Here is a 27299-nt window from a genome sequence, read left to right as displayed (position 1 = left end):
CCCTGTATTCATGTTTCCATACTCTTCCATGTCGCCCCAAGCACTTCCATAGAACAAATGTACCTTTGTGTTACGTGCGCATCACCGGATACAAGGAAGCACGCTGCCTGTGTGTCCAGGTGCTTCCACCCTAGCTCGCTGGTGTCCACAACAACGCACACAAAGAAATGCCCACCTCATGGAGAGGCTAGAAATAAGCCAAAAATTTCTCCTTTTCTTTTTCCCTGGATCCCAGAGCATAAATTTTAGTTCTTCACACTCAGAGAAGTAAAAGATCAAAGGATCTGAAAACTCTTCTCCACTCGAAATCATCACCACCTGACCCTCAACCCCGACACAAGATGGCAGAGAAATGTAAGTGGAGTAACTCCTGGTCTACAAGCACAGATGCAAAAAGGGGCCACACTCACCAGAACGTCCACAGTCTGCACAAGACACCAGCTCTTCGGGCCGCCCGCTCTTCTTGTTCATGTTAGAGCCTCCCAAGCAGAAGTCACAGTAGTTATTGGGGATGACTGTCCCATCCGGTCCTTTCTGGGCTGTAGGAACATTTTTTAAAAACCCAATTTTAGGCTGAGATGAGTTTTCACAGTGTGGCAGAATCTGCTCCAGAAAGAATATGAGGTCTAGAATCTGTGGTTTTGTTACAACCAAGTTTCTTAATTAGGCCAAATTTTCTTTTTGATCTTTTTCTGTTTAGTAGTATTAATGCCTTGTAAGCCACCCAGAGTTTAGTTCGGTTTTTGCAGTATTCCCCACCTCTGTGATTTTATAGAAACCACCATGCTTCTCTGGCAGCCTCCCCAGATGAGCAAGGCATCCAGAAGGTCTACTAGTCCGGGGAACTTCCCTCATCCCTGCCCAACCAGCCCAGCCCTTGGGACCAAGACCCCAAACAGCTGGTGGCAACTACAAACAGCGGTGTGACTAGAGAGAGAGAAAAAAGTGGTCAATGCCTAGGCCTTGCCCTGGGAAAGATGCTCTTGTCCACCTGTCCCTGAAAAGGAAAACACAGAAGCACTGATGGGTGGTCAGTCTCAGAAGGACACTGCAGATGCCCCTGAGGACTCTGAGCACACAGGTGTCCACTCTTATTCAGCCTCATCTCCCTGAAGTCCAGACTTGCTGGTCATGAAGGCAGCCAGGACTGGGTAATCAGCAGATGCCAAGTGCCTAATCAGAACTGGACACTTAGTACTGCCAGAGACACCAGAAGTGGTTTAATGGTTGAGTTAGTGAGCATGTCTTGAGGCTTAAGGCCTTCATAAGCCACCCATAAAGTCTCTATACTTTATACTATACACCCATGAAAGTCTTTACACACAGGCAAAGGAAAATCTTGGGACATGATCTAAGAACAAATCCTTGTGAGAACAGCCTATGTCCTCAAGCACGAAAATCACCCTCAGTTCCTAGGGACTGGCTGAAAGCCTTGGACAGGTTCTTTGCATGGGGAGAAATGTCTCATTTTCCTGTCTTTCAATCTTTACTGTAGACATTTCTTTGTCACATTAACACTCCCTACTGTGACTAAGAAGAAAAGTCTGTTTATGGGATCAGCCGGAACCACCCGGGTATCTTTCTCCTCACTTTACCCAATATCTGTGGCTATCTTTCATTATTCACTGGCTAACACTAATCAGGGTCCCATAGGGTACAAATCTGTAAAAGGAAGCAGATGTGTGAGCAGAAATACTATCCAGACAGTAATTGATAAACGGATTCACCCACTTTAATATAATTCCCTCTGGCCTTCACTTCCTCCATGCCTCTGCTTTGCCTCCAGGAATAGAAAAAGTTACCTGGAGAAGGCAGAAGATAAAAGCTTGCAGAATTACATTAGAGAGGGTTAAGGCATTTATAAGTTACTATTTGGATTGTTTAATCAGTTTCTAAGGCATTGATTTTCATCTTCAGAGAGGCAGACATCTCTCTGCCAAAGAAGTGTTGTCTGTTGGGGCACACAGAGGAGCTGGCCACACCCTGTGGCCTGTTGAGTGTGGGTTTTTCTTCATCAGTCACTGCATCTCAAAGACATCTATCTGCATGTCAAACAGAATGGTTTTGCAACTAATCTCCAAAAGCCAATACATCTGCAAAAATTTCACTCTGCCTATAAAATTTTCATTGCCCAAACCCAGAAGGAAGTCTCCTTCCTCCTTCTTTCTCAATTGCCATGTTCACCATTTTTGGAAAGCTCTTAAGAAAGTCCAGGCATGTCTATGAAGCAGATAAACTCAGGGTTTCCTCATTAAGCAACTATCACGGACAACAATCAAAAGATAAACAGAAAGAAGTGGTGTATATTAAATTCAGGAGCTGAGTGTAAGCCAAAACTAAGTTTCATGACTGATTGAACAAGACATAAAATGTGGAAATGCCAATCACAGCTTAGGTAGCTTTCTGCATGGAAAGCTGTTCATTTAGGGAATTCCTATTAGGTCAGATTTTCTCCCCTTTCACAAATCCTTATGCAACCAAAGAATCTGGTTTCCTCCAACACACGCCGCATCCCTTGTGATTCATGAGTATGAAGTAGATCTAGAGTATAAGAATTTCCAGGTAACCCTTTACAGTTTTTACCACCAACAGACCATTGGTAGTGTGCCAGTCGTGGAATCAGGGATTCCAATACTGCAAGACAGAAAGTTTAGAAACAATCTAGTAGAACAAAGCAGACAGTGATGGAGAAATTGATCCCACGTAAAAAGACCCAAGAACAGAATTTTCATCTAATGAAGAGACAATTCTGAGGAGACTGAATCAAAGCAGGCTCCCCACATACATTAATGTTCGTTGTTGCCTGGAATAAGCACTCAGCCAAGGGGGTGAAGAAGGTGCTAACATCCCAGTTATAGGCCCTGGTGTGTGTGGCTGTGACATGGTGTGGGGGTGGGGAGTGCCTTTATAGTCTAGCAATGATCCAATGCAAAAAGTGACAGTAAACAGTTATGTTTTTTTTGGCAGCAAAATCCTTTTTCCTTCAGTTCCTACTCTTTCCTCACAATGTGAGCTCAAAGCTTCCTTCCATTTGGTAAAAAGGAGTGAGACAGTCTAATCAATAGCTTTTGTGTCTGGTTCTCTTATATTTTTTGGTACTTAGGATTGGTTTCAGGGTGAGGGTGAGAGTCAATTCCCCAGCCAGAAATGACCAGGCCTTGGGGAGAGCAGTCTGTTGACATCACGCTTATGACCCATCTCTTGTCTACACATGTATACACCCGCCTCCGCTCCCCATATGAGGTGGTCTATTCCTTCAGGCTGGGGACCATGTGTAACTCATCACTGAAACACCTTCATGCCCTGCACACAGGAAATGGTTAACAGCAGCATGTGGGAGGAATGGCACAGAAAAGCATGGCAGAGATCTGAGTAGACAGCCCGGTGACTCCGCTGGGACCTCCCCCTGGGGGAACAGAGCACTGTATTTGCTTCCCCTGCAACAGAGTCGTCCATTGCTCTGACTATTGTGCACTGCCTGTTTTGTTTCCCCAGCTCTCAGAGAGAAGAGCTGGTCCCTGTCCAAACGGGTCGGTCAGTCATCTGGCCTGGTACCACGTCTGGCTGCCACAGTGCACAAGAGTGGGTGGCTGAGGGCCCTGGACTGCTGGAATAACACTGCCCCCCACCATGGTAGGTGAGGCACCATCCTGTACGCAAACATGCAAGGAAAGCATAAGACTATGATTTCTCGTATCTTAAGGGGGACACCGGATTGCTCCTACCAGCTTCCCTTTTACTCAACTACTTTTTGAAAAGAAAAAGACACAGACATTTATTTCACTACAAAACTGAAATGGATCTAACACTGGATGCTTTACATATGTTATTTCATTGATTCTCACAAAGTAGGGATTATCTGACACATGAAGTAAACTGAAACCCAAAGAGATGAAGAGGCTAGTTCCAGGCCCCAGTTACAAAGAGGAGTGGGATTCACCCCGGGGTTGCCTGCGTCTCAGAGACTCACAGCCGATAATCACCTCTCTCCACCCACTGGGAAGTCCAGAGCAAACACTTTCTGGCCATACCTTGCATACAAAATATTTCATAAATCTCCTTAGAGTCAACTTGATTCACCCAACACATTACTTGAAAGCCCAAAGAGATAAAAATTATTGAGATTGACCTGATAAAAGCAGAAATTCCCTTTGAACTTAAATTTAATGTCCCAAACACAGTAATCCATCCTGGGTAATCCCTTTTATTGTCATACACTCTGTGAAAACACTCCACCAGAGAATTCCAGAAGCTCATGAAGGAATTTTTTTAAAGTAAAGCTTATATATGGCTATCCTGGCCTATGGCCTGACCTAGCCATGAGCAATTTCCTGGTACCGTGTATGAGATCATTACAAAAAAGGATTTTACTATAAATAGGAAGCTTGCCCAGACCTTGCAAGTAGGATTTAAATAGAGGTTCTGCTTCTGCTTATGGGCAATTGAGACCCACTTTACAGAATCAGATGACGGGAGGGCAAAGACCCAAGCAGCATCTCGATGGCAGTGTCCATGATGATGGATTTTGTTTTCTGTTGATTAATGTTCATGGGCTGAGATCATGTAAGACATATAAGGAAGCTGCAGAGAAAATGAAATGGGCCTTAAGAGTTTAGGAACTTACCTGGGGGAGATAACTAAAAAGTTCAAAGGAAGGAAAAAATGGAATTCAGGAACAAAGTTTACGAAGAAAAGCAAAAATAAATAAATGAATAACAGAATGTGGAAGGGAGCATTCAAATAAACCAAGAGGAAAAGCCAAGATCCAATTGTCTCACTCAGGAAAGGGTGAGAGGTCATTCTCAAAACGTATTAGTTTACTATGTAAGAGTTTTTTTCTTCCGTCAAGCCCAGTTGCATGCAAACAAGGCCCCAAACCTTCCATAAGCTCCCACCCACACAGGGCCGTCTTTCCCCCTTTCAGCCTGATCTCTGCTGCGATATGCCTGCCAATCATGTAAAGAATAAGTGGCAGGAACAGCCTGACCACCATCAACAGCCCCTCATCTGGTTCTGCCAAGACCAGAGCTGTCACCCAGCGTCCCAGGGAAACAGGAAGCCAGCCAGAAGCTTAGGCTCCTCCATGGCACATCCACAGAAGTGTAACTTCACATCCTGAGCAGATGCTGAGACCGCCTGCCAGGGCCTGGTGTGCACAAGCACGCGGCCATCTCCACGCCCACCCCCGGCCCCAGCCCCACAGCTGGGTTTCCAGGGCCTGCTGGTCAGGGTGGGCAGCCCTCGGGGAGCTTGCGAGCAATGAGAAGAGCCCTCAGGAGGAGCAGGGCCTCTCCTGGCCCCTCTCCCTCGCTCCCCCACCACCCTCCACAGCTGACAGTTCTTGTCCCTCCACAGGTCTGACCTGTTTCTATGGCAACGAGAATCCTGGCTCCAGCAGCCTCTGGTCTTGCCACCTGTTATTATTTCATCTCTCAAGTGTAAAGCATCCTAGCCTGGTGCCACTTGGCTGTGCAGAGCGCATCTTCAGAGGATGGAGTAAGGAAAAGGCAAGAGGAAAAGAGGGAAAGCAGGAAGGCGGCCCAGGCTGGCCACACAGGGCACACTGGACAGGACAGGCCAGGGGAGGGAGCCTGGGACGGGAGGGTGAGGCAGGGAGGCTGTAAGCCAATGTGCCTTCCCTGCAGAATCAGCACGCAGGCCTCAGCTGGAGGCCACCGCCACATCCTGCTACCTTCTACAGGGCCTTTAATGAGGGATGCGGGCAGGGGAGGGGAGGCAGGCGGGAGGCTGGGGAGAGAAGGCAGCTGTGCAGAGAGCTGTGCAGGGCCAGGAAGAAGGGAGCAAGGAAAGGGTTAAAGTGGCCAGAGAAAGACTGTGGGGAAGACTGGACCAGAGGGCAAACAGAGCCTCAAAGCCTAGATAAATGGCCTTAATTCTCATGCTCTTGCTCACCGGACTCTTTACGTGTTTACCCATATAAATTATCCCCAAGACCTGACACCTTTTTTCATTGCCTCCCTGGAACTGATGAAAAAATAAATCCTGCAGATCCAAGGAATAAAAATGTTGGGATTCCTTTCAGGCTGGTTCTTCTTGGCCACCGAATAGCAACTCAGGCCCCACCCCAGGGCTCCAGAAGAAAGACAAATTATGGCTTTCTCCCTGAATGTGGAAAGGCAGGGGGGTGGGGAGCCCAGTGGGAAACACACTGCAGGACCCTTAGGCCATCAGAGTCCATAGAGAACTCACTCCTCCTCAGGGGCCATTTTGCCACCAGCACTGAGGACAATGTGAACGCATGACAAGGATTAAGTGCGGGAGCTGCTAAGGTACTGATATTAGTCCTCCTGGAGAAGAGAAGACTGAGGACTGATTTAGTAAGTCCTCAAGCTTACGGATGGGCCTAAATCGCCACACTCCATATGGTTAACGACAACATGAGACAGAATGAGCTGAAACGGCGGGACATGCTACCAGGAAGCTGGACATGAAGGCCGTTAAACAGTCAAAGGCACGGCAGGAGGAGCAGGAAGCTTTTCCAGGACCCGGGGTTGTGTGGGCACACACCCATCTAGAGGCAAGAGAATATACTAGATGACATCTTAAGGTCCCTTTTAGGCCTATTATTCAAGGATTATAATAAGGTGAAAGAAAAGACAGACAAGCGAGGTTTTCCAAACCCCAAGGAATGCAGTCTTTCATCACTGTTTTATATTTGTGTACGTGTCTCTTTCCCCAGTAGCCGTGAGCTCCCTGAGGGCAGGAGCCGTGTCTTTAATCTCTGACTCCCCTGCAAGAGGCACAGTGATTGACACAGAGCTGACAATAAATACTTCACGAAAGGATCTTCACAGGGGATTTTTGGAGAAAAAAATAAATCGGGCAAAAGAAGTCACAGATGAGGAACTGAGTGGATGTCCAGTGTCCCCCAAGTCCGGAGTGACCACTCTAAGGCACTGCCAGCATCCGAAGACGCCTGGAGAGAATAAGCCATGGGGAAGCCAGTGGACCCCCATCCCTCGGGAATCCTCTCCATTGGGCATTTCCTAGAAAACCAGGATGGAAGAGAAAACCACCCCCAGACTCAGTTGGCCCAGAGCTGCCATGTTCAGCTTCTCGCCGGAGGCCCTGCAAGCAGCCAGTGAGAAAACAGACCCTGTTATACTATGTGTCTAGGTGGCCGTAGAATCTTTATAAAAATTTCAAGTGTGGGGTCAGTCACCCCTCTCTTCCTTGAGTCTACCTTGTTTTCTTCTACGTTTATGGACCAAAAAATTCAGACCGTTAGTCACATATCTTAGGAATCTTCACCCCTAAACACTGTGATGTAAAGACAGAAAATACATGTCGGCTCACACTGATGTCTCCACCTTGATGGACATATTTGGTTACTGTTGCAATCTGCCAGGAATTTGGACATCACGTCACTAGTTCTGGGGCACAACAGTGATATGACCTGTCAGTTATGTCCTTTGTGCTCCAGACTTAGGCTGGCAACAGCAGGCCTGGTGTTGACACTTCAGGAAAAACAAGGAAAAGATCAAGCAAAGCTATTCCTTTTCTCAGTGCTGACTTGGGAAAGTACAGAGATATTTCACTTTTCCAGTAGAAGGTCATGTGGGTCAGTTCATGCCCTGGCATAGCAACTTGTTATTGCCACCAAATGAGTCAGTTGAGAGGGAAAAAGTTTAATTTGAGAGTAACTATGTCAACAGGGCTCTGAATAAAGTGGTGTCATTCCCGTTAGAGAATTGCAAGACATCTCAATGCTTTAGAACAGGATAAGCCTTGTCTGTTGAAGTCGTCAAGATATTATTATTGTGATATTGGAATGCATCAAGCCCCCTTGCTCAGCCTTGCCCTTCTCTACCCCTCCTCACCACCACTCCACAGGACTCAGATATGTCAACCCCATCAATCCATGGTGGACCAGCATTTTCTATGTCCTTCAGACTGAAAAACTACTCAGGAAAGGAAAAGGATGAGCCTCAAGCATCAGGCCTCAAGCATAAGGAGAAAGTCAAGAGAACACAGAGCTGAGGAGCAGCCCAGCCAGGGATGACAGCCCAGGTGGGGGAAATACCCAGAAAGCAAGCCAGGAAGCAGGTGCTTAGAGCCATGGAGATGTTTGCCGTTGGTAGGACAGAGCCAGAGGAAAAGAATTAAAACCAAGTTTGTCCCCTAGATTTAACAGAGCAAAACCTGATTCCTGCCCAGTTACCTGATTCACTGCATTCAAAGGCAAAAAGAATTAAAAGGAAATAGTTCGAACATTGGTCTTCAAAAGCTGGATTTCTCTAAGGCAGTGGTTCCCCTGGAAGCTTGTTAAAAATGTGAATTTTAGGCCTCCACCCCACACCAACTGAATCCAAAATTCTGGGGTCAGATCTGCCAGTCTACATTTTAAGAAACAGGTGATTCTCATGTGCTCAAGCTTGAGAACCACAGCTCCACATGACAGTCATATCACATTGGGTCACACACATTTTCCATTAATACTGTGTCTCATATGAGTTGACTTAATCTTCTCATAACTCTTTGAGAGAGATGCATTAATGTTATGATTTTAAGCAGGTGATATCTGAGGCACGAGGAAGCTAAAAGTAGCTTGTCTAAGGTCACGTGTTAGTAAGTGGCTATGTTGGCTCTGCACCCAGGCAGTGTGGCCCTTAGCTGGCCCACCTGATACCCCCTTACCATGGGCACATACAACCCCACACCTGAGAGAAGTCAAGTCAGAGTGGTAAGCTTGCCCTGGAGGCCAGAGCTTCTCAAATTTGAGTGCTGTACCAACAAATCACTTAGGGAGCTCATTACAGTTCAGATTAGGATTCATAGGTCCAGGTAAAGCCTGAGATTCCATATTTCTTACAGGTTCCCCTGCAGGGTAGCCAACTGTCCAGGTTTACCTGGCACTGAGGGGTTTCCAGGGCATGGGACTTTCAGTCTAAAGCTGAGAATATCCTGGATACACCTGGACGAGTGGGTCACCTGACTCCCAGGTGCTATTGACGTGCTGACCACACTTTGAGAATCAAAAATACTGGCCCTCAAGGTGAAGAGCTCGGATTGTACTCAATGTGATAGAAGGTTGAGAGTGAGGCATGGTATAATCTATTTTATACTTTACAAAGACCACTTGGGCCGCTCCATGGAGAACAAACTGTAGGAGGTAAAAATAGAGGCTGAGAGACCAATGAACAAGCTGCAATGATTCAAGCAAGAACCAGTGGAGAGAAGCCTCACCAGATACTGACCCTGCCAGCACTTTTATCTTGGGCTTCCAGTCTCCACAGCTGTAAGAAACAAATTTCTACTGTTTAAGCCACCCAGTCTATGGTATTTTGTTATGGCAGCTCAAGCTAAGAGAGTGCCCATCAAAACATTAATTTCTTTAGAAAAGCTGCTATGCAACATGATGCATTTGACATTGGCCTGTAGGTGAAAATGAAGGGACATCAGTAGGACCATGACAAAGATCCCAGGCTGAGATTGGGACCCATCAATTGAGGCTCCAATGTTCTGACATAATTGAATGGTGCCCAACTTAAGGACATTCAAATCTCAGTTTCCCACCTTACTAACTGTGTGACTTTGGACATGTTACTCAACCTTTCTGAGCCTCAAATTTCCTCATCTGTAAAATGAGAGTAATAGCAGGTGCCCATGAACTTGTGAACATTACATGAGATGATGCGTGTAAAGTGCCTGGCACCTAGTAGGTGTTTTGTCATTTCTATCCCCCTTCTTCTCCTATGTAAAATAATGTTATGTCTGATAAGGAAGGAAAAGAATCAAAGGCCTAAATAAGCAAGCTTTCCCAAGAAGTGACCCATGACTGGAGAATTCATATTTATGCTCCATGAACAGGGGCGCATCACTTGGTTTCTTGGCGTCCTCTAAGGAACACAGTCCCTTCCTTACAGGGCTCCGGTGAGGAATGAATGATACACAGGTGGCTCGCCAAGCACAGGGTCTGGCATTCAAGGAATATCAGCCAGTGTTAGTGTCATCATCACTGCTCAAGATATGGAATCTTCAATCCTGAACAATCTAGGTAATTAGGTCAAAAATGTGAGAGAAATAAAAGAGGATCACAGAGAGGCAGGTGGCGCATGAATAACTGATCCTGGAGAAATGCGTCGGTAGATTCAAGGATGCCATACTTTGCTAGATCCAGCTCCACAGCCTCTTCCCACTGGGTTTCATGCACACATTTCATTTCCCCCATTAAACTGGAAGTTCTCCTCAGGCTGAGACCATTATATGTCTTTTGGAGGCCCAATTACACTCAGCCCCACAAGTGGGCACATGCACTGTAAGTGCTCCATATACTCATGTTTAGCCTGCCTAGAGGGACTGGTGTTCTGTATCTGAGATTTAGCAAAGAATGTGCCAAGGCCAGGTCAGGCTCTGAGAGTTACGCCTGATGCCAAGGAGACCCCTGTAGGCAGTCAGCTTCCCAGGATCACTCAGCCACAGACAGGCCCTGACTCAGATTAGCCATCTGTGGTCACAGACATGCTCTGTCGGTCTGGATGGCACAGAGACAGGGCATCAGCACTCACAATGTGCAGGTCTGGTGCCGTGTCATCTCACTGAAGAGCTACGCAACCCCATGAGGTCAGTACAATCACTCTCTCCCTTTCAGCGATGAGGCAACAAAGGAACAAAGAAGCTGACCCACATTTACACAGACAGAAGGCAGCAGAGCGGCCGAGTCACAGCTCAGCCCCTGGCCTCGCCAATCCCAGTGCCATTCTCTCAGCCACTCAGTCCAAAGCGTGGCTGACCCCCGGGTCCAGAAAACTAACTCCAAGCATACCTTCAAGGCCAGAGCAACCCTTCAGCTTCTTCTTTTTCTTGGTATCTGTAAACCGTTTAGTTAAATAATAATTTATCTAAATACCACCTGTTGTTAGTTTCCAAATTTGCTCGACAGGAAGTGAGCAGCAGCTCACTTTTCCAGACAGAGCCCTGTATCTGAATGTTCCTCTCTCTCCTCTTTCACCAAGCCTGAATTTCCCTCCTTGAGGCTGGGTTAAGTGGTGAGTTGTATGGGCTTTGTGGCTTTTCAGGCACCTCTCAGAGTAATTCAAAATTCCTAAGCTTGTAGCAAATGGAATTTTCACTCTCTCTTTAAAAGTTGTATTCGCTGTCCCTGAGCCATATGTTAGAGGACAGAGATGTCAGAGGACTAACATCTGTTAGATCTTTCCCATCAGTGTGGCAATGACATCATATGCTTCTTTTAGATAATTTGCACATTATCAGACTAATTTTCAGATTATCTAATCAGCCCACATCACCCTTAATCAACTCGGCTCTCCTCTTCCAGTTCTGTGGAGTACAATATGCCCTCCAAAGGGGCCCTGGGGTGAGGCTCTTCCCTCTCTGGACAGATACTGAAAGCCTAGCTGCGTTCCAGGCACAACGCCACCATACAGAAGACCGAGACCTCCCAGGGCCCAACTTCCATTCCATTGGCCTGAGAAACTGGCTTGAAATAAATTCTACAGATCCGTATTTTAAAAAACATTTCCCTCTTAGGAGTTCCAAGTATGTTAGAGCATTTTATATTCATTTATGCTATTAAATAAGAGATGTACCATATAGCAATTAATAACATTCCAAACAGGTTTCTTTAGACATCATTTGGTCTTGCCTGCTAGTAATTGCCACTCTGGCTCTCCTTCTCCACAGGCTGACCACCACGTCGCCTGGCATAGGAGATGCTTCCGTCTGTGGCTCCTGTACACATCTCCACCATTCTAGTACTACCCAACTACCACCAACTGTCTGAATGCACCATGCTATTTCATACCTCCTTGCCTCTGTAAACACAGATCCCTCCCCCTGGGGGGGCCTCTCCCTCCTGGGAAATTCCTCCTCAGTCTTGAAAGGATACCTTGAATGTCACATTCTCAGTGAAGCCTTTGCAAATCCCCTAATGCAGGGGTTTGCAAGCTTTTGTGTGCATCAGGATGCCCTGGGGGGGGGGGGGGTTGAAAACACAGATTGCTGGCCCCCACCCTCAAAATCTCTGTTTCAGGTAGTCCAGTGGAGCTGAGAATCTGCATTTCCAGCAAGATCCCAGCTGACGCTGAAGGCGCACCTGGAGCACCACAGCCCTAACGGTGGAAAGGGCACTGTGCCCATGAGTTCCTTGCTCCTTCACTGTCCTATACACACTCCCACTCAAGACTGTGAGCTCCTCAAGGGCAGGGGCTGAGACAATATTCAATACATGGTTACTAAACCAATAATGGATGGATGGATGGATGTAAGGGCACATGGACAGATGAATGTTTTACACAGAATGTATTCACTAGCTTTTCTACCTGGGGCCAGGACCTCGTAAATGGCCACACCCACCCCATCCCTAAGAATGTACCTTGAAAACATCACCTATAATACAGTCCCACTGTACAGAGAAGGTAAAAAGAAATTCAAGAAGAGTTTTGGTATTGTGAACCTGTGTCAAAGGAGTTTTGAGTTCTAATCCAGGGCTTTTTCTGCTACCTTGGTCTGATGGACTGTTTACCAAGGTGGCATTAAGGAGTCCTTCTGAGTGGCACCTCTCAGCATCCTAACCTGCCCAAGCCCTGTTATTCATATACGTGTAGCCTCTGTGTATATGCATCTGTATGCATGCACAGGCGGGCACACACACGTGATGATTTCACGTGTAGAAAGTAGATGAAGGCAGTAAGAGAAGTGGTGAAGAGTCTAGCCTCACCCAGGGAGGGAAGGGCAGAAGGGAGGACCCCATCAGAAAAGTATCATCTCCCAAGTGGGAGTGGTTGGGCACCAAGCATCCCCAGAGGCTGCCTGCTGTTGAGGCAGAGAGGCAAGGGCACGAACCTACAGAAGAGACAGGAAGCGGACACTGGGAGGAAAGGAGACCAAGAGAGGAACAAAGGCGAGAGAGCAGCTGGGCGGGGCAGGAGGACCGAGGAGTGGCAGTCAGTCGCTGAGCTGGCAGTGCGGTAGCCTGGGGCTGGGAGAAGGTCACTGCTGGCTCCGGCACTCCCCTCGGCCCTTTCAGCAGCAGCAGGCGCAGGGATGAGCAATGGGCTTCACAGGAGACACAGCTGGGGGGCATGCAGCAAGAGACAGCAGGAGGGCCAAAGTAGAAAGGTCCCTGCTGCTGCAGGTGGTGCAAACGCAGATGCCCGTGACACTGAAAACCACAGAGTGCGTAGGACTATTCTTCCGACAGGCCTGTCTGTGCTCACAAGCAGCTTGGGTCACCCTGCAGCACTGCTGACGGACAGGTCAGCATTCCCACTTCATTGGCATCCACAACTTTTCCTAGGGGAATGGCAGAGTAGCCTCTTGGATGAAACCGTCCTGCCTCCCTCCCCCACTCCCAAAGCCTTGCCAAGGGAGGGTCGCAAAGCAGAGACCTTAGGAGGCTGCAGAGCTGTCACATTCAATTCACCACACAGCCCCAGTGGCTTTGAGGGGCAGGACGGACAGGAGCCCACCCCCACCACAAACAGTGCAAGCAGCTAATGACCTGGTATTAATGATGCTGGCAATTAGCGCTCAGGAGAAAATGGTCAGAGGGCCGCTTACCAGGGGAACGTGGGAAGGAACACACATCCGGAGCAGCTGACAGATTGGTGGCATGTGTGTGCAGAGAAGTGGGCAGAGCTGCTGTCTCTTGGATTTGTCCAGAGAAATTAGGGAAGGAAGGAAGGAAGGGATGGCTTCTATGGACTCCAAGCGCCTTTCTGCTGCACCCTCCCCACGAGCAAAACTGGAGTTAATCAGAGTCCTCAGAGGCATTGTGAGGAACTGTCACGGAAAAGGTGTTTGTGAGTATTCCAGAACTTTCCTCATTGTAAGGAGGCCTCCCATGAGCCCGGGTACAGCTATTCTTTTCTGTGCAGTTTAAACCCCTTGGATAGTCAGATGATCTCTTTTGAAGAACCCAATTTCTCATCAGCAGGATGAGAGGAAAAGAGGGGTGTAAGTGAGCATGCTCACTGGCAAACCCAGAGAGAACAAGCAGCCAGAGACTTCTTAGGGACGTGTCTCCATCTAAGAGGAGGAAAGACTGCTTCCTTCCTTAGCAACGTGCCCTGGCCACATGTGAGGATGTGAGAAGGCAGAGACACCCACCTATGAGAGCGTGTGAGGAGAACCCGGAGGATGGAGAAAACTATGCCAATGCCCATCTCAGAAGTCAACCGCCAGCGGGGGAGAGGCCCACAGGAGTAGCTAAGGAGGAGAGCACCTGGATCCACTTGGGGCCTGCAGTACACCTGGGCCCACAAGGACCCTTCCTCTGCTGTTGGCCTCACGATGCACACACACTGAGGAGCTACACACATGAGAGAAGCACCCCAAGCCCTGTAGCCCCTCCATGCAGGAACACAAGGGCCTGGCATTTGAGAATAGATGTAAAGGAGATAAGCCAGCACTGGGGGAGTGAGAAATAATATCAAGCTCATAAATAGTTTAGAGAGAGCAACCACTGCAAATAAATACTTTCCAGATAGCAACCCGAATCAAAGGAGATCTCTCTCAGCCTCCTCGAGGCAGGAGACGATAGCTATACACTGGCTACTTAGATCAGAGATGGGACAGGAGGAAAGACAGAGAAACGCGAACACTGGCTGCCTTGGGTGCAGGTCAATCTATTTTCCTTTCTGAAAGACAAGGGTGATGGGACGAAGGGAACCTCTCCTCAGAGAGAAGACGGAGACCTCAGTGTTATAGCTCCTCAAAAGCTGGCCAGGGTTCATGAGCAAAGCTCTGTCAGACACCTCCCTCAGCGTCCTAACCTGCACCGTCTCAGATTCTGTCCACAGGACAATAGTGGGTAAGAAAATAAGGGTCTGTCCCATGAAAGGCTGGAACTCTAAAAGTGAGTAAGAACACAAGTTCTTATAGGTTGATTCGTATCCCCACCAAAATTGATATGTTAAACCCTAACCCCCAGTACCTCAGAATGTGACTCTATTTAGATGCAGGGCCTTTAAAGAGATGATTAAAGAGGGAAACTTAAAGTGACGCTGTTAGGGTGGGCCCTAATCTAACGAGACTGGTGTCCTAAGAGGAGGAAATGTGGACATCCAAAGAGACAGCAGAGGTACACGTGGCCAGCGGGACGGCCGTATGAACACGCAGCAGGTTCAGGAGAGAGAGCTCTGAGGAACCCGCCCCTGATGGCACATTCATCACGGACTTCCAGCCTCTAGAACTGTGAGAACACTAACTTCTTCTCTTTAAACCACCCAGACTTTGGTGTTTTGTTATGGCAGCCCAAGCAAACAATACAGGAGGTGATGTTACTAAGGGAAGCGGGGTGGAAGTGAGGCGAAAATATATGCTGATCCAAAGGAAAGGTCTTGGCCAACGTGTGTGATTATTTCAAATATTAGGTGAAGGCAGCCAGCCGACGTCAGCTGACCAAGCTGACTGACTGGAATGCATGGTAGTCACCCTCACATCCTATAGTCTGAATAGTTATAAAGGTCTGAGCCCCTTCATTACAATGGATTGTTCAATTTAAGAAACCTACCACAAAATCTTGCGCACAAAACTAAAAACTGGTGGCGTGTCCACAATTATTCTTTACCTAATAATCTTAGAATGACCCACCTCATGAAGCAAGCTCTAGGGATTGCACCACCCCACCCCATGGTGAGCTTCTGGCAGGCCCAACAACCACAGCGAGCGTCACAGAGGGACGTCGAGTGGTGAGTGCTGGGCCCTTCCGGCTCCCCAGTTCGTAACTGGAAGAACAGAAACGGAGGCGCACACCTTCAGAATCACCTTGGGTCCTCAGAGCACAGCATCCCAGAGGACAGAGCACCCAGACCGCGTGTGCCCGCTGCGTGCTCAAGCGCAGAGCAGGCAGGATCCAGGGCAGTGTTTCCAAGACAGAAGAGCCCTGGACTAAGACTGCAACCCCGTTATAGCCAAGACAATAGATCAAGAGTATTATACACCTCTTGGTGGCCAAGGTGATATTCTGCATGTGTGCCAGAATCGACACACCCAGGGCCCCACCCAGCTCCAGTCAGCAGTGGAACTTCTGGAATGGAACTTCTGGAGCTGAGGGGCCGGAGCAGCAGGTCCAGCCTTTGACAATGGCCAGGTAGGGATGTTTCCCCTCTGCCTCAACACTCACTTTCCTTCCTCTGGGCGCAGAGCTAGGTGTGCCCCTGGCCTGGCTCATTCTATGCCTGGGGCTCGGCCGACATGCAGGGGTAGCTGGGGCTGGCTTGAAAGAACCGAGTCACCACAGGCCCCTGAGGCCAGCCAGCCAGAGCCCCCAGCAGACCTAAGAGGTGTGGCGCCCACAGCCCAGCCCACCCTCTTCATCACTGCTCCCACCCAACAGCTGAACTCACGTCTGTGGTTCTCGTTTCTGTGGTTCGGCGGGGACCGGGTCTCCTGGTCCTGGGCCTCATCCCCCTCCTCACTGGCCAGGTGCGTGTGAGCGTAGTGGTAACTGAGTCCTGGCCGGTTCTTGTAGCGCTTGCCACAGACTGAAGAAGAAAAGAAGGAAGGAAAGGTAAAACGTATGTTAGCAACCTCTGCAGCCAGGCAGCAACCCATCCGTCCACCCCAGAGCTGGGTTTCCCTTAAAAAGCCTCTCCCATCCCAACACTCCATCTCCCACTGGACAGAACACCCCTGTAACCACGTGGGCCCAGGTAAAGAAAAGCCATAAAGGTACAGGATGGAAGTTGAGCTGAGTGAGAGCTCCACCATTTCCTAGCTGTGAGGCCCTGAGTAAGTCACTCACCTCTCTGTGCCTCAACTTCTTCAGAGGGAAAACGAGAATAATTGTATGTACTTAGCTCATAGGGTTATTTTGATGAGTTAACCTCTGTGCAAAGAAAGTGCTGGGCACATGATGATCACTGTAACTGGGAAGTCAAAGGGCACTGAAAGTTTATCCAGTCCAACACTCCACGGCAGAGACAGGCAAGCAGGGCCAAGTGATCTGCCTGGGAATACACAGCTATCGTGGCAGAGCCGCCAGAACCACATCTCCTGGGTCCCATGCAATAGTCCTGCCACTACCCCATGGTTGACTGTATGAAGTACAAAACTTTATCTGGATGATATTTTTGATGTAACAACTAGTGACTTTGTGCCAGAAAAACAAGTTCCAATTCCACTATGAAAACTGTGAAGCTGAGGCATCCTTGGTAGATGTGGCTACCGAGAGCTTGTGCCTTGATGTCCCAGGAAGCCTCTGATACCCAAGATCGCCAAAAATATGTCCTCACAAGCACTACCTCTCAAATGGACAGTATTAGACAAGGGTGACAAGCAACGTAAATATGGCTTCTTAGATCCAAGAGGAAGAAAGGGACAGATCCGTTCATTGGCTGCTCAGTACCTCAGAAGCAGTCTAGCTACATGGCTTAAGACTAGATCACCATCCTTCACCTTCCCCCCACACAAAGCCCAACATCTCAGCCCCTAGAGGGATGGCATGCTGGCAGCAGAAGCCTCGAGGGTCTTCCAGTAAAAACCCTGTGCCAACTCTCTCGTCTCATCGGCACTTCTCCCCAGCACAGCGAACCCTGCCTGATCTGTGGAGCACAGGAGGTTACAAGCCTTAAGAGATCCTTCTTCATATGACTGGGTAAAAGCAATGAGTGCAAATGCTATACAAGGTGGAAAGAGCACAGACTTCATCATCAGATGTGGGTTCAAATCCCTGTTCCTGGTGCCAAAGGTGGCCAGCCGTGCAAACTTGCTAGCATGAAGACCTGTCACTCAGCCACCTTACCCAATTCCCTTATTAGTTCTGATAGGGTTTCTCTTCTTACTAGATTTTCTTAGGCTTTTTTAGGTATTACAACTACTGGCAAAAAACAGATAATGTTATCTCCTTTCTCATATTTATACAAACTCTTTTATCTTCTGAGCTTACTTCATCATCTATAAAAATTGTCACGATAACATTTAAAAATAGCAAAGGCAAGCTTTTCCTATGTCAATGAAGTCGGATTTAGTGTTTCACTGATTAAAATGATACATATGGCTAATTTTTTATTTTTATCAAATTTAAGTAGTTATACTCTTATGTCTGTTTTATGGTTTTATTATAAGAGAACTTTATCAATTGCCCTTTCAGCATCCACTAATACATAACTCTACTTTGTTGATATGGTGAATTATGTTGATTTCCTAATGTTTCCTATTATTGAACCATTATTGCCTTCCTAGAATGCACTCCATTTGGTCAGAGTATATTGTCCATTTGATATACTGCCACTTTCTATTTTCTAATCTTGCATTTTGCATCTATCTATACTCAGACTTGAGATAGATCTATAGTTTTTGGCCCATCTTCTATCACATTTCAATTTTATGGTTATGTTGATTTTTAAAAATGAATTGAGTTTTGCTATGTGAACTTGGACAAGACACGTAATGTCTCTGTGCCTTTTTTCTTATCTGAAAATGATGATAGAATTACTTACCTTGAAAGATTATAAATAAAATTTGTAAAGTAACTCACTCAGCACCCAGTACATAATAGATTCCCAATAAATGGTAGTGAGGGGTGAAGGTTTTAGCTTGGTCTGCCACATCTTAAGAGCTGAACCCTCCTGCAAAGGGGACTGTAACCCTTACATCATAAACGGAATCTGGCAACTGGCTAGAATTTCTTAGTAAGGTGAGAGTCTGAGATTCAAGTTGTTGACCTAGTGACTATAAATTCAAGTCCTACAATTAGCTACTTACATCCTCTCTCAATCCCTGTGCCCCAAATCCCTCTTTGTTGTATAAATCACAAAAACATAAAAAGGCACTGCACATCTCAACTGCATTTAACCTAGGAAGTGGGACCTAAGAGGCCCCCAATGCACACTCCAGGCCTACTCGTGGCTTTTCTCCTTAACCCTTTCAGTGATATGAGGTCAATAAACAACAAATTATGGGGGCATTGGACACAGAGCCATTTAGTCACCAGGCATCCTGTTGGTGAGGAACAAATGTTTATCAAAAATCAGGATAATAGTATAATGGAAGGATAGTAATTAGGTACATGAGGCCTCAGTGCCTCAGCAGGTCTGCAAACTCCATAGCATTTCATTTGAGCCATTTTATTCCCATCAGTCACTGTCTTCCTTATTCACAGAATTTCAGGATCTTAATAGTCAAGTGGTCTAACTATCAAACTGTTTTATTCCCAGGAACATTCTAGATGCCTGCCCTGGGACAGCTCCAGGGATGGAGAGCTCGCCACCCCTCTAAGAAGGCATTTCTTCTCTGTTCTCCCTGAATGACAGTTAATGTCTGCATGGGAGGATCTCTCTTAAAGACAGTTTGCTATTGATTTTGTCTTGGCATCAACAACGCACCTCCTATGTTGCTAGGCACATGTTACACCTTCACATATATTCATTGAATAGCTGATGAATGAAAACAGAAAATTTGGTGGGAAAGCCAGGAGAAGGAGGAGGGGTAAGTATACATAATCTGATGCATCTATCCACATCAATCTCATATTGATGGTTCTTAAAACCTACAAAAGCAAGCCCAAGCAAAAAGCTTCCCTTATCTCCTACCCCAACACCATAGAGAGTATTTATTTTTAGAGCAAATTCTTTTGCTAGAAAAGAGACTCAAATAGGCCCCAGACCAGCATCACCAGCACTACCTGGGAAATTGGTAAAGAAGCAAATTTTTGGCCTCCACCCCAGACCTACTGAATCAGAAGCTCAGGGGGTGGGACCTGGCGATATGTGTTTTAACAAGCCCTCCACATGATTCTGAGGCACACTACAGTTTAAGAACCACTCTGCTAGAAGACTGAATGTATTTAGGCTTGACTCTGCCCACCGTGACCACCTACTCTTTTGGAAGGATGCAAGTGGTGGCAGGAGCAGTGGGGGGCAGCCCTGAGATCTGTGTTCAGTTATGAGAAGAAACAGAACCAGAACCAGACAGCACATGGGGGTCCTAGAAGCCAGACCCCTCAGGCATGGTCCCTCTATGCAGAGCTCTCTGGATGGAGCTTCGTTTTTCACCACCTGCTTATACCATGTTATTCCTTTATCACCAGGTCTTCAAGAAAACATTTATTAAATACCTAATGTGTGCCCAACCCATGGCACCAGAAGGACAGAGATAAATGAGCCCCAGTTCCCTCCCTCCAGGAGTTCACCGTCCAGCAGAGGAGTCGCACAATAAGCGAGGAGGGTGGTGGAGAAAAGGCACTGGGTGAGCATGTGCTCTGCAAAGAGGGGGGCCCACTCACGGGCTTGAGTGGGGAGACGGCGCCCCAAAGGAGGGGGATGAGCTTTAGCTCATGAGATAGCAGGACCTCACCAGGAGACAAAGGCAGCAAGGACACTGAGGTACCAAAGCACATTCCGCCCAGCACCTTTGGGGAAGTGCAGGAAATTCAGTAGAGCCAGTGCGGGGTGGGGGGTGGCCTTGAGGGGACTAACAAGAGAGGAAGCTGGCAGGACGTGACAGTGGGGAGCCAGGGGAGGACTGTGGCCTCAGGACCAACTTAATCAGATTTACATTTTTAAAATACCACTAAGACTAAAGCGCAGAAGATGGATTTGAAGATGGCAACAGGCTACTTTAATTTTCTATGTGTGAACAATGAGGACTTCAATATGGGAAAGGGGTTAAGCAGAGAGAAACTGGTGGGAAGGGGTGGGCATAAGCAGCACAGAGGAGCCTAGAGAATCCAACACTAACCCGGCCTTCCAGTCCATGCACTGTCCAGCCGCCCACCTCCCCAAACTCACTCAACACCATATTCTGCCACCTTCTTGGCCCTCCTGCCTCCTGCCTTTTTAAATGTGTTTCTTTCCACCACAGAGCCTTTGCACAAGCTTCTCCTTTGCCTACAATGTACCCCAGCCCCATTTTGCCTGATTTAATGCTTCATCATCCTTTAGATCTCGGTTCAAATGCCCTTCCCCAGGGAAATCTTTCCAATCAATATTAGGACCCTGGCTTGTTACTGGAGCTAATCATGTACCAGTATGTGCCTCTCCCATGGCAGCAGGCGTGGCAGGCTCTGAGCATCTGCACACTGTTGCACCCCCAGGATCCACCCTGGGGCCTGACTTGTGGTTGGCTCTCGATGTAGCAAAGGGACACAATAAAACACCCAGGCTTCTGACCTGGGTGACTGGGTAGAAGGTTATGGGAGGAAAATCAGATTTAAGGAGAGAAGAGGATGAATTCAGTGTGCGGTTGGCTTACACACCTAGAGCTTGGGAAAGAGAGATGGATTTTGGAGTCGGCAGGGTGGCAATGGGAGTTAAGGGTATGGAGAGAAGGAGAGATTGTGAAGAGAGAAGAAAGGTGTGGGCACAGAGTGTACCTTAGGAGTCTGCTGAGGAAAGAGAAACTGTTTTTTTTAAAGGTGGTCAAGAAAGACTCACAGAGGAGTGACCAACATAATCCAGAGGAACAGGTTTCCAGATGACAGTAACAATGATCCCACCAGGCACGGCCACCGCTACCAGCTACTGAGTGTGCACCACACGCCAGGCCTATTCTAGTGCCTCTAGTAAATCTACTCACAGCAACCCACACCCCCATTTTACAGATGAGTAGACTTGGGAACAGAGGCAGAGCCAGGATCATGTCAGATGCCTAAGGGTCAAGAAGGATGGGGGCTGAAAGGAGACCACCGGCTTTGGCAACTAGGAGTTCACCTTAGTGAGAAGGGAATTCGTGACCTCCTGGAGGATGAGACAAGACTACAGAGGCCAGGATGCTCCTGGAAATGAGGAAATGGTACAGGGCCAGTGGACCACTCCTTCCAGTACGGCTCCACCAGGGAGGCTGCTTGGCAGGCACTGCACAGACAGGGAGGGTGAGTAGAGCTTGTTCTCTGCAGAGCAGATCCTTGACAAGCAGGCGCACAGGCTAAAGGGAAGGAGGCAGGAGGGAGGGGAGTTGGAAAGGCAGGGTTAGGAGGGACTGGAGATAATGGAGCAAAATGACCCCAAAACAAAGCTTCTGACCCAAGCACCAGTCCTTCGAGTGACTTCGAATCCTAGGGACAAGAGATATCTAAGATTCATTTTGGTTGAATTGCGTCTGGATCAGACGATTTTTAGATGGAAAGAGATACCTTGGAAATCCTGCTTTGACAGGCTTGGAAGAAAAGGAAAATCTAGTACTACTGAATCATATCTCCCTGCCACTCTGAACACTTATGGGCCAGCTTCATGTGCATGCAGACGGGGTGCCTTGCCCACAAGGGCCCCACCCTTGATCTAATGCTTTGCTATCACCATCTTGAAATTCTTAATACTTATTGAACAAAGGGTCCCTCATTTTAATTTTGTAGTGGACCCCATAAATTATACACCCAGTCCTAGAAACCTATTGGAGCTAAGGATGGAGATCTGGGCCCAAGTTCCTCTGAACACCCAATCTGATAGCCCTGATAGCTTCAGAGCTGCCACAGTGAACACAGGACCCCACTAGCCCTTGTCAGGAGAAAATTCCCCTCTGAGGTAACCCTGCAAGCCTGGCAGTTAACCTAGCAGTAGTGGTCTTTACAGTGCCACATACTGCTCTGGCCCTAGTTCTGGGTTGGTCCTGCCTTGGGAGAGGCAGGATCAGTAGTGGGTAAGCATGTGGCTGGATCTGAACTGTCTAGATTCAAATCTGGGCCCAGTCTGCTACTGACTATGTGATCTTGAGTGAGTTGCTATACCTCTCTGTGCCTCAGCATCCTCTCTGGAAAGCATGGGTGATCACGACAGCCCATCTACCTCACAGCTAAGAGGTCACATGAGAGAATACATTTAAAACAGGGCCTGGCTCAACGTAAGTCTCAGCCACTGTCAGCTGTTATTAGCCTCGCTGCTATCAAAGTGGATCAGCAAAGGGAATAAACTCAAAAGGGTTGCAGGGGGAGGAACATCTGAAGTTCTGGGGTGGTGGAGCTATAAGAAAAAGAGGGTGGGGTAAGATATATTCTGAAAATAAAAGTATCACAACCATCTGCTATCCTTTTATCACGTCAGCACTCTCACTCTGGAATTATCTGTCGTGCAGAATCAGACTGAGCCCCAAGACTGCTGAAGCACTCAGCGAGGGCTGTGCCCCCATCCTCCCACTCCAATCTCCTTCCCCAGGGCAAGCTCCTCTGCGTCATGCACCTCTGAAGCCGTCACCCCTGGGACCAGCCAACCCCGCCTGTGCACAACCTACGGTTCTTCTGTTCACCTTGGCAAGCATGCACCTGGATTTTGTGTTCCTGGCACAGCACGAGTGGAGAGGAAGGGCTGTGACAGTAAGGAGGGTCCAGCTTGCCTTCCTCTCTCTCCTTCCCCCCGGGGCGGACCCATCTGTCAAGCTGCAGGAATAGTGCTTGCCCACTTCCCAATCCAGAGCTGGACTCTCCAGGCAGGACCTCCCGTCTGGAGTGAGGAATAGCTTCAGCGTGGCCCCCAAATATTTAGAGCATGCCCCCAACTCCAACTCTACCCCACTCACGCCCTGTGTGAGGATCAGGGGGAGGAGGGAGAGGAGGAAGGACGGAGGGAGAAAGAGGGGGAGGAGGGAGAATCAGGGGCAGTTTGTGTGAACAAAGCCGCTGCAGCAGACAGCAGAATCCTTCCTGCGGGGGAGAGGCGGCCGCCTTCCCCACTGATAACTTAATGACTCTGGCACATTTTCATCAGCCCAACTTGGAGCACGCAGTGGGTATCTGAGCCAGTGGTTTCCGAGAGACTGAAAGCAGCAACTGAAAGCAATTACGGGATGAGCGTCCAGGAGACAAAGCCTGGGCCTTGGGAGTCACCAGGCACATCTCATTCCCAGCTCTGCCCCACGGCACTTCCACACAACCCTGAGGAGGCTACTTACCTCTCTCTGCAGCTCCACTTCCTCATCTGTAAAATCAACCCAGCAGCGCCTGTCACCTGCCGATGCCCCCAACTCATCATACTTACAGACTATCAGGCAGGCATGCATTCCTACATTGAATTGCACAGCTCACAAGATAAAGATTATCACCCCCATTTTACAGATGAGGAAACTGAGCCTGAGAGCAATGAAGCATCCCCCTAAAAAGCAGAGCCAGGATTTGAACTCAGGTCTGTCCAACTTCAAAGCTTAGACCAAAAGGTGCCCTGGTTATTCTCATTTGCCACCCGCTTTTGCCCTCTGCATCGGGTAGAATTTGGCCAGCGGGAAGCAAAGGCAGAACAGAGGGGAGAAGAGGGAAGATGGGACCTGTGCCCTGCCCGCCTCTGCCTGGGCGGCCTGCTGGAGCAGGGACTACGCCCTCCACAGCTCCAGCCCTCCTGGAACCACGTCTCCCTGCAACTCGGGACTCGGGGTGGGGAGGCTACCCCTCTCCTTTGTTGGCACCTTTATCCCACCCACACCTCCATAATCATCCCATCATCAAATTCTCTTCCATTCAGCCCTTCTGCGTCGAATCGTGTGTCCTGCTGGGCCCAGGACAGATACAAAAGGAGGCCATTTTGACACGAGATCATGCCCTACCAGGCTGGTTCGGAGATGTTTGGGGCTCCCCACACCTTCCTGACTACTGCCCATCTTCTCACTGCAGAACCCTGTGGGTGAGGGAGGAACACCTACAACCAATCCCCTGGCTGAGGAGAGACCCCAGGCAAGAAACCCCGTGCCCTGACTCAGCATGGGATAAATGCAGGGATACTTCAACAAGCCGCCGGCTCAGATTTGTGTACTCAGGGTGGAGTGTTAGTCCCTACACCTACTTTAAACGCTCAAGCTGTTCTCAAGAACCAATGATAGTTCCACCAGGCTCAAATGATGAGTGGTGACTTCAAAATTAATCCAACCCTGAAACATTTAGGCACCAGGAAGCTCCTCTTGAGCCAGTCCAGATGGGCTTCCCCTCCCTCACCCTGGGTGCCAGCAGTATGGATGTCCCTTTGCAGGCCGAGGGTCTGGCCATGGCTCTCAGACTAAGCAGCTAGACACCCGTGGACAAATCCCATGTCTTTCTGGGCCTTGGTTTCCCCATGTGTAAAACATGGTGGCTGGCATAAGAAAAAAACAGATCCTACCATTTGCAACAACATGGATGGAGCTAGAGGGTATTATGCTCAGTGAAATAAGCCAGGCGGAGAAAGACAAGTACCAAATGATTTCACTCATCTGTGGAGCAAAAGAACAAAGAAAAAACTGATGGAACAAAACAGCAGCAGAATCACAGAACCTAAGAATGGACTAACAGTTACCAAAGGGAAAGGGACTGGGGAGGATGGGTGGGAAGGGAGGGACAAGGGCTGGGAAAAAGAAAGGGGGCATTATGATTAGGATGTATAGTGTGTGGGGGGCACGGGGAGGGCTGTGCAACACAGAGAAGACAAGTAGTGATTTTACAGCATCTTACTATGCTGATGGACAGTGACTGAATGGTTATGTCGGGGGGACTTGGAGAAGGGGGGAGCCTAGTAAACATAATGTTCTTCATGTAATTGTAGATTAATGATACCAAAATAAAATTTTTTTAAAATATATATATATATCAAAAAAAAAAAACACATGGTGGCTGGATCAGATGATCTCTAAGTCCATCTATTCTAGGACTTCACAAATCTCTCTGTTTTCTCTAGATCCCCTGAGTCCTGTGTGCCTCCTAAAGCAATTATCCCCTCAACTGGGATAGAAAAATGAGGTAGGCTCCTAGCCACAGATCCACCCAGGGGCTGCCCACACCCCTTCCCTGGCTCCACCAAGCCAGGTCTGCAGCTGCCTTCTCGTGGCTTCATTTCTTCTTCCAGGCTACCCTTGATGCTTTTTTTAAACCGAATTCTTCTGGATAGACGCACAGAGGGCTTGAAAAGAGGTGGGACATAACATCCTGATTTTTCAAAGCCACATTGCTCAGGGCCTGGCACTGACCCACGTATTAGGAACGAGCCCAGAGCCAGGATCTATCAAATGCCATGATCCACGAGTCCTGTGTTTTCATCAAGGGAGTGCATTCTGCTTATTTTAGGAATTGCTGTACGTGAGTGTGACTCTGGTTTTGAAAAAACAGGAAGAACAGAGATAAACAACAAATCTTTCACTTCAAAATACTATATAACCTGAATCTAGATCCCAGGAGGGAAATGCAGAAACTCCACAAACCACAGCATTAAATGTGTTAGTGGGACTCCTACCTTCCCTACTGAGAAGCAGGTTAACACAGTTCGAGTGAACTCCGGAGGCCACCTTCCTCAGTCATTAAATGGGCAAATTATATGACCTTAGTCAAATTAATTAATCTCTTCAAACCTCAGTTTCCTTGTCAGTTAAATGGAGATAATAATAGTTCATACCTCACAGGGGTTTTTTCATGAGAATTGAACAAGTTCATCCTTATTAAGTACTGAGCACTGTGCCCAGCACACAACAAATGTTCAACCAACATTAGCTCTTTCTGATAATTCATTTACTTTTATCAGATCACTTCCCTGGTCCCTGACAATTCCAGCAGCCCATCCACAGAACACAACCAAAGACCCAATTTAGGTGTGAAATAAGTACTCTTTCCTGACTGGGTATAAAAACAAGAGTATTTACTGAGCACATCAGGCAGTGAGCTAACCGTTTCTCCACACAGTCTCATTTAACCCACTTGCAAACCTCTCAGGTTAATCTTACTGTTGTCACTTGACAGAAAAAGAAACCAAGGCTCAGAGAGGTTTTGTGATTTGCCCAAGGTCATGGCTAGGAAGTGACACAGCAAAGATTCAAACCCTGGGCTTCCGACTCAAGAACCATCTTCTTCTAACCACCATCCTTTTAGAGATGGCCTCTTTCACGACTTATTCTAGTGAGTCTGATATCAGCATGTCCTTAATTAAAGAGTAAAATTTTTCTTTGTTTAATCCTACATTAAAAGTAATTTAAATAATAAATATAATTGTCAACATTTGTGGGGAAGTTAAACCAAAAAGGTGAAAAACCAGGCATATCCCTGTGAAATGTAGCAACCGCCAAACATGTGGTAATCTGACCAGCGTGCTCTCTCTCGGGATCTCTAGGTGAATGTCTGACATAGGCCACCTCAGATGCAGAGCAGGCTTCACCTGTGAGTCCCGACCTGTTTCGTGTGTCCCACGGACCCTTCCCTGAGGTAGGCCCCCATCTGCCTACAATATTGCTCTAAGTTCTTCACACCCTTTGGGGAAAAAAATGTCTCTGTTTGCCTCTGTTAGACATTTCTGCCCGGATGTCCTGCTATTTCCACCTATGAATGTACCCAAATGCCGTCACTCCCTACAATTACCTCCTCCTCTAGAATACTGCAGTTAGGCCCCCTCACGCCTCCACGGCCCAGGCTCAGGACTTCGAGGGTCATCGCTGCCACCTCC

At 47.9% G+C, this 27299-nt stretch overlaps 1 protein-coding gene across 4 annotated transcripts in view; it reads right to left on the bottom strand.

Moving 5' to 3' along the window:
- DPF3 (double PHD fingers 3) overlaps positions 1 to 27299 on the bottom strand; it is a 240695-nt gene that overhangs the window by 55722 nt on the left and 157674 nt on the right. For all 4 annotated transcript variants that reach the window (XR_005030464.2, XM_036913301.2, XM_036913300.2 and 1 more), the window contains exons 7-8: positions 16332 to 16469; positions 411 to 539 (exon numbers count right to left, since the gene is read on the bottom strand). Coding sequence is in view for 3 of the 4 variants with exons in the window: in XM_036913301.2 (XP_036769196.1) it covers positions 411 to 539; positions 16332 to 16469 (267 nt within the window). In the remaining variant the exon portion in view is untranslated. The remainder of the gene's footprint in view (positions 1 to 410; positions 540 to 16331; positions 16470 to 27299) is intronic.

This window comes from Manis pentadactyla, chromosome 11 (assembly GCF_030020395.1).
Source record: "Manis pentadactyla isolate mManPen7 chromosome 11, mManPen7.hap1, whole genome shotgun sequence".
NCBI classification, from domain to species: Eukaryota; Metazoa; Chordata; class Mammalia; order Pholidota; family Manidae; genus Manis; species Manis pentadactyla.
The sequence above is the reverse complement of the archived record's forward strand: the minus strand, read 5'-3'. Positions and strand labels throughout refer to the sequence as shown.